The sequence below is a fragment of the Glycine max genome, chromosome 20 (assembly GCF_000004515.6).
Source record: "Glycine max cultivar Williams 82 chromosome 20, Glycine_max_v4.0, whole genome shotgun sequence".
NCBI lineage: Eukaryota > Viridiplantae > Streptophyta > Magnoliopsida > Fabales > Fabaceae > Glycine > Glycine max.
In genome coordinates, this window is record NC_038256.2 from 37,501,799 (window position 1) to 37,507,798 (window position 6,000).

Below are 6,000 nucleotides of genomic sequence, written 5' to 3' on the forward strand. Positions count from 1 at the left end.
GTACGGCAAAGAGTCACCTAGGCGTCATGAAAATATAGACATATAAACAGAGAAACTTCTATGGTTAGGTTGTGAATCTAGATTTCCAAGCCGACTAATCCACTCGAAATAAAAATTTCTTTAATTTAATCGTAGTGATTCAGAGTCAGCGAAAAGACACATGACCATCAATAGCATGTCAAAATCATGCTTGTAGGCCAAGTTACTTACCTTGTTGGTCAACAATACACTAACTAGCCCATAATGCACTCCATGAGTATATATGTTAAAAAAATAAAATCCAAGCTTTAAATATATATATATAAAAGTTAATAATTATGTACTGACGTAAAACTATTAGGCTATCAATGTATAATTTGTTTTCTCTCTATATAATCACTGATCATGATACGGACATATCATATATTCCACAACTATTTTCTATGGCACTTTCAATTGTTCATCAACCTCCCCAACCTCATAAAAAAATTTGTTGTTCTAATAAATTAAAATCCTATGTCATGCACATATAAACCTAGGTTGAAACTTCACATAGAAAAACCTAAGTTGAAATTTTAACTTGGAAACATGAACGGACAGAATGACAGATAACATTAACATTTTGCCTCTTGTTTTTGAGTAATCATGCGTTGTACATGGGCTTGCAGCCGCAATGTCCACTGCTAGTTGTTGGTTGAAACATGAGCATGTTTGATATGATTAAAGTCATTCGTGTCCATTCTGCACCCCCAAAAAAAAGTCATTCAGGTTAGACCATTCTCAAACTCAGTGGCTTGGTCGATTCTGATGCATTAGGCAGTTTTGTAAGCCGTAAAATTTCTAGCATAGTGCCATCCGAGAGTACAGTTGTTTTTTTAACCTGTTTGGCTTAGTTTTTATAAGATTTGTAAGAGAAAAAGATAAAATGAGTTTTATGGCTCACATCCCTCAACGACAACGTTAACCAAAATCATATAATTTTTTTAAAAGATGATAAGATATCTATAAATTAGTTAATGAAGAGTATATTTTAATTTATCAAAAAATTCATATTATTTTTATTTCCTAAAAATGCCTCTAGAGAACCTTAGTCAAAATGTCCTTTATAATTTTGGTTGGAGTTGAGGAATATGAGGCGTGAAATAATTGTTTTTTTCTTTCTGTTTTAGGCGGGGAGGGGGATACCATTACCACTTAGTAGCATACGTTTTTGTTAAGACGAGACTTTTCAAATTGTACTGTTTTTTTAATTATCAAATTATCTTAGCTTGTTACGTCTTGTACCAAGTTGAGTACATTAATAATATTCTTTTTTTCCCTAAAAAAAATGTGAGATTGAATATATTGGATTGAAAATGGACTCGCTCCTTACATCATACATTCATGTAATCTTGAATATAGACTGTTAATTAGGATACATATGGATGGTTCTCATTTTACATGTGTATTTTAAATTGGATTTACAAAATAAAATATTAGTAGTATAATCTTCGTTTTACAAAATATAACGTACGGTCTGAATGCGAAATACCTGACAACAGGAATCTAGGAGGACAGCACTTGATGACCTAAGGCTATAAAGCATATAGTGTGATCACAATGACTGATTATGAATATAGTTGACTTGTATAACATTTTTGCAAAGTACTAGCTAGTTTACCAAGGGAATGGAGAAAAAGGTGGAGCTTTTATATTGGAGAGTAATTTCTTCAGAAGGAAAAGTCGTGGACGCTTCTCTTATATTAGGAGAAGTTGAAAATAAAAAATTATTTTCCACTGGATCCTCATGATAAAATAATTAACGGAAGCTTAATAGAAAATAATATTCTGAAAATCTTGTTTCTACATAAAGTTAATTGATATTAGATTAATCTCAACGTATGATTTCTTGTCTAGATGAAGTTTCCAACACCCAAAACCCACGAAAGAATTTTTGATTGGTAGGTTTTGAACCAAAAAGAAAGTATGTCATCTTGTTCATATTGGTAACGAACAAGCAAAACCAGGAGGGAAATTCGTGGAAGGTGGAATTGACGAAACCATATATGATCATGACGATAATTTCGTTTGGTCTTAAATCACAATTCATTGCTTTTCTCAATTTATTCTAATTATTTTGTTTCGATGATACTCCAAAAAACATTGTAATTTATCACAAGAAACAAATAAACAATAACAGATTATGGCTCTTAAATAACCCAATCTGGGTAGCTAAGACATAATTCTGAATATTTATGGTAAAAATAACTGAAAAAACCATTGATAACACAAGGGATACCACATAGCTCAAATGTAAATCAGCATGAAACGGTTCGAGCTTGCAAGAAAAAAGGTGTTGCATTAGTAATAGCACATGTACTTACATTTGAAATCAATTTATATGCTAGCTCTAGCTTGGTGTAAAGGGTTTGTCTAAACCCTTAAACCATAATCCAATTTTTTAAAAATATTTTTGCAGTGCTAACAAAGCAATACAGTGAACCAACTAAACCAAACTCACGGTTTAGTTTTATTTAATCGGATTGGCTAATTAGTATATTTACTACTCGCGGGGTGAATTTATAAGAGTTTCTTTATCCATGTTCCAAAAGCTGAACATTTTAGATGCAAAATAGCAAAAATAATGAGCGTGGCCGGGGGAGCTAGATGAGTGTGACCGATACAGTTTTTGGACAAAGTCACGTTTATATTTAGGATAAAATTAATAATAGTTTGATATTTTGAGTCCATCCTGCACGAGGAACTTCATAAAATCTTATTAGAATAATCACGACGTAGTCATCTAGGAAAAAATGTTGAACTAGTGCAAGAATATTTAGGTGGCAGTGGTATCATATCTTTTGTCCCAAACAAGTTTCATTGTATTTGAATAGTAATAAAGCAAAAAATTACACATATCTATTCCAATCTTCAACATCGATTATAAACAAAAAAACGCCAAAGCTATAATCGTGAAGGATATATATAATTTTAAGCTTTTTCTCTTTTGTCCATCCCTCCCCGCACATGTTATTATTCATTTTGGAAACCAAAGTGACTTTCGGTCCATTGTGGTGGTTATTTGCCAAACAAGTTGAAGACTTTACAGCTGATGCTTATCTTTATCATGCAAGGTTCCATTGTATTTTAATATGACCAATCAAATTGTGAACATGCTACCGTGCCCACCACCACCCCAAAAAAAAAGCATATTTTTTGTCTAAACTCGGTATCAAAATTATGGATAAATAAAAATAAAGGTAATATCCGAATTTATATCTACCAAAATCGGTGTACATTTACGTTGCTTTACAATATTAAACAAAAAGGAATACATCTTTTAATACAGATTATTAAAACTCCTATCGGCAACAGCAAGAAATGAAAAATAAGTGACTGAACTATCTCTTAGAATTTCTTAAGTGGCATATGTATGAAAACTATTGCTTAGACATAAATTACAAATGTAAACGAGTGAGGCATATAGCCTGAATTTGATATGAGAACCAGCTATATATGAATATCTCATGGTTTGTGCTTCTGCGTGTAGATATAATCCGTGTGAGCCACAAGTGTTCTTCTCATCAAGCATTCTTCTTCACCAATACCATCACAAGTTTCCTCCACGTCCAACTTCTCCTCTTCCAAAACCTTCAAGCACATGAGAAGATTATTCATAATTGAACAATACAAAAGACATGCATATGATGAAATTGCCATGGTTATGCAGATCATATGATATGATATGATATGAATTAATTAAGCGAATTAACTCACCCCATGTTGAGTTTTGATTGAAGTGATAGAGGAAGATGCAGGGCCAAGTCTGCCTGCATATGTGAAGGTTAAGAAGAGGAATAAGACTGCTAGGCAAAGGGTGGCACTAGTGACCTTAGACGACATTTTCATTCTAAGAAAAAACTGCCAACTGACAATTACTACATGTATCATATATGTGACTCTAGGATCATTTATTTATATAGATGGCTGGTGTAGGGGCAGGAATGGAACTTTACTCTTTGGATTCTCAATAGTAGACTTAGACTCCCGTGTTTCACATACATCTAGCTATCCCCAAACTTTTCAAAAGAGAATATGCAAGTTGTATAAAATTCCCACTAAAATTTAATGTATATAAGAAAGCTGTTACAAAATCACTACCTTATTGTGGTGGAGACTTTTTTCATACTTAGTATGCATTTACTTATTATTTTATATGATTAGTAGGTTATTTCACAACAAAATCTTTTTTGACTTTGAATCGTTAACATACTTATGCTAGTTGATCCGTCTAAGATGAAAAGTAAATAATAATTTTTAGAAGTTTAAAATTTTAAGAAAGCATTTATAAATAATTAAATGTAATTTAAAATTTTGTATCTAGTTTTTTTATACATAAATATGATAAATGTACATTTAATTTTTATTACCCTTTTTAATTACATAATTGATATATCACTATAATAAACAAAAATAAAAAAATATTCTACTTTAACCTATACAGTTAATAACTGTGTTTTATATAATATATTTAATATATTGATTTATGATTATTTTAAATTTCATGGTAAATGACTTTTAATTGTTCTTTTTTTGTGATCACAATAAATTTGAGTTAATGACAATTTAAAGATGAAAAATCCTAACTTAGAGTTTTTTTACTATGAAAAGCTGAAAAAAAATCATGTTTTCATATGTCATATTAAATTTTATAAAACATATTTACTTTTATATTATTTACAAATTTTAAATTTTAAAGTTCAAAATAATTTAATATTTTATTCACTTCAAATAATATGACTGTACATCTCACGGGAACATGCACTAGTTTTAATCTACAATAACCGCTTTGTATACTTCACCACGTGAATCATTAATTTGGCAAGTATTCACGCTAGAATTCGTCTTTTAATTGGCTTTTAAGAAAAGATCCCATAAGTTTACTCGAAAGTAACTAATTGCCTCAACCATTAATGAAATTACATAGCGGTCAAATTTAGATTTGATAATTAGATTTGTTTATATTTTGTTTGAAAATATATTATTAAAATAGTGAAGATTTTATACTAAAAAAAATTAGTTAAGTCCTATATTTATTCAAATAGGCCAGTTTCCTAAACCCTAACTAACATTAGGCAGCAGAATGAAGCGTACACTTGTCTTGAGGAGCTTTTGCAGCTCTTGAAAGGATAAAACTGTCTTGAATCATATAGACTGTTATCGTCCAAAGACCTTGGAGCTGTTGCATAAACTGAAACGTCTCAAGGAGGCCAGAGACACCTTGAAAGTTAACATAGATGCCATCTTGAACAAGAACGGTCACACACCTTTGCTCTTGCTGCAGCATCAACAAAATAATTATTATAATGGTTACCAGCAGAAGAATTTTTATTATTAGCTAGCTTTTCCTTAATTTCCTGCTCAAATCGAAATAATGATGTTTCCTGAATTAGCACTTTTTTTATTCTTAGGTAAGCCATGATGGTTCATATATATATATATATATATGCAAAAATCATTCATGTTGGTTTAGCAGCTAGCTACAGCCTACATGATGAGAACAACCCATGTTTTGTGGTTCAAGTGATCGATCGATGTCCCTTTTCGAAGATTAATTATGTGATATGATGCTTCTCAATGATCGTCCGACGTTTGATTAATACATTAGTTTGCTATGTTCTCATTCATTTTTTAATGTTTTTTTCCCCATAAGTTTATAAGATTATTTTATTAAAAAAAACAACAACTAGAAATCTATATTATAAAATTAGAATATAAAATGGATCCCTCACTCTCTCAATTAGACATCCACAAAAAAGTGTAGTTTACAAGAAATCTAATAACCTTTTTAATAACCATGTACGAAATTTGATTATAATAACCAAACCATAATTCGATTTTCATAACCGATTCTGGTTTAGTAAAATCATTATATATATATATATATATATATATATATATATATATATATATATATATATATATATATATATATATATATATATATATATATATATATATATATATATATATATATATATA

At 30.2% G+C, this 6,000-nt stretch overlaps 1 protein-coding gene across 1 annotated transcript; it reads right to left on the minus strand.

The window, feature by feature from the left end:
- Positions 1 to 3,213: 3,213 nt before the first annotated feature.
- Positions 3,214 to 3,916, minus strand: LOC100780113 (phytosulfokines 3). Its single transcript, XM_003555951.5, has 2 exons — positions 3,736 to 3,916; positions 3,214 to 3,609 (listed from the first exon to the last, which is right to left on the minus strand). The coding sequence occupies exons 1-2, from the start codon at positions 3,907 to 3,909 to the stop codon at positions 3,484 to 3,486; spliced, it is 300 nt and encodes a 99-aa protein (XP_003555999.2). The 5' UTR covers positions 3,910 to 3,916; the 3' UTR covers positions 3,214 to 3,483.
- Positions 3,917 to 6,000: the final 2,084 nt, after the last annotated feature.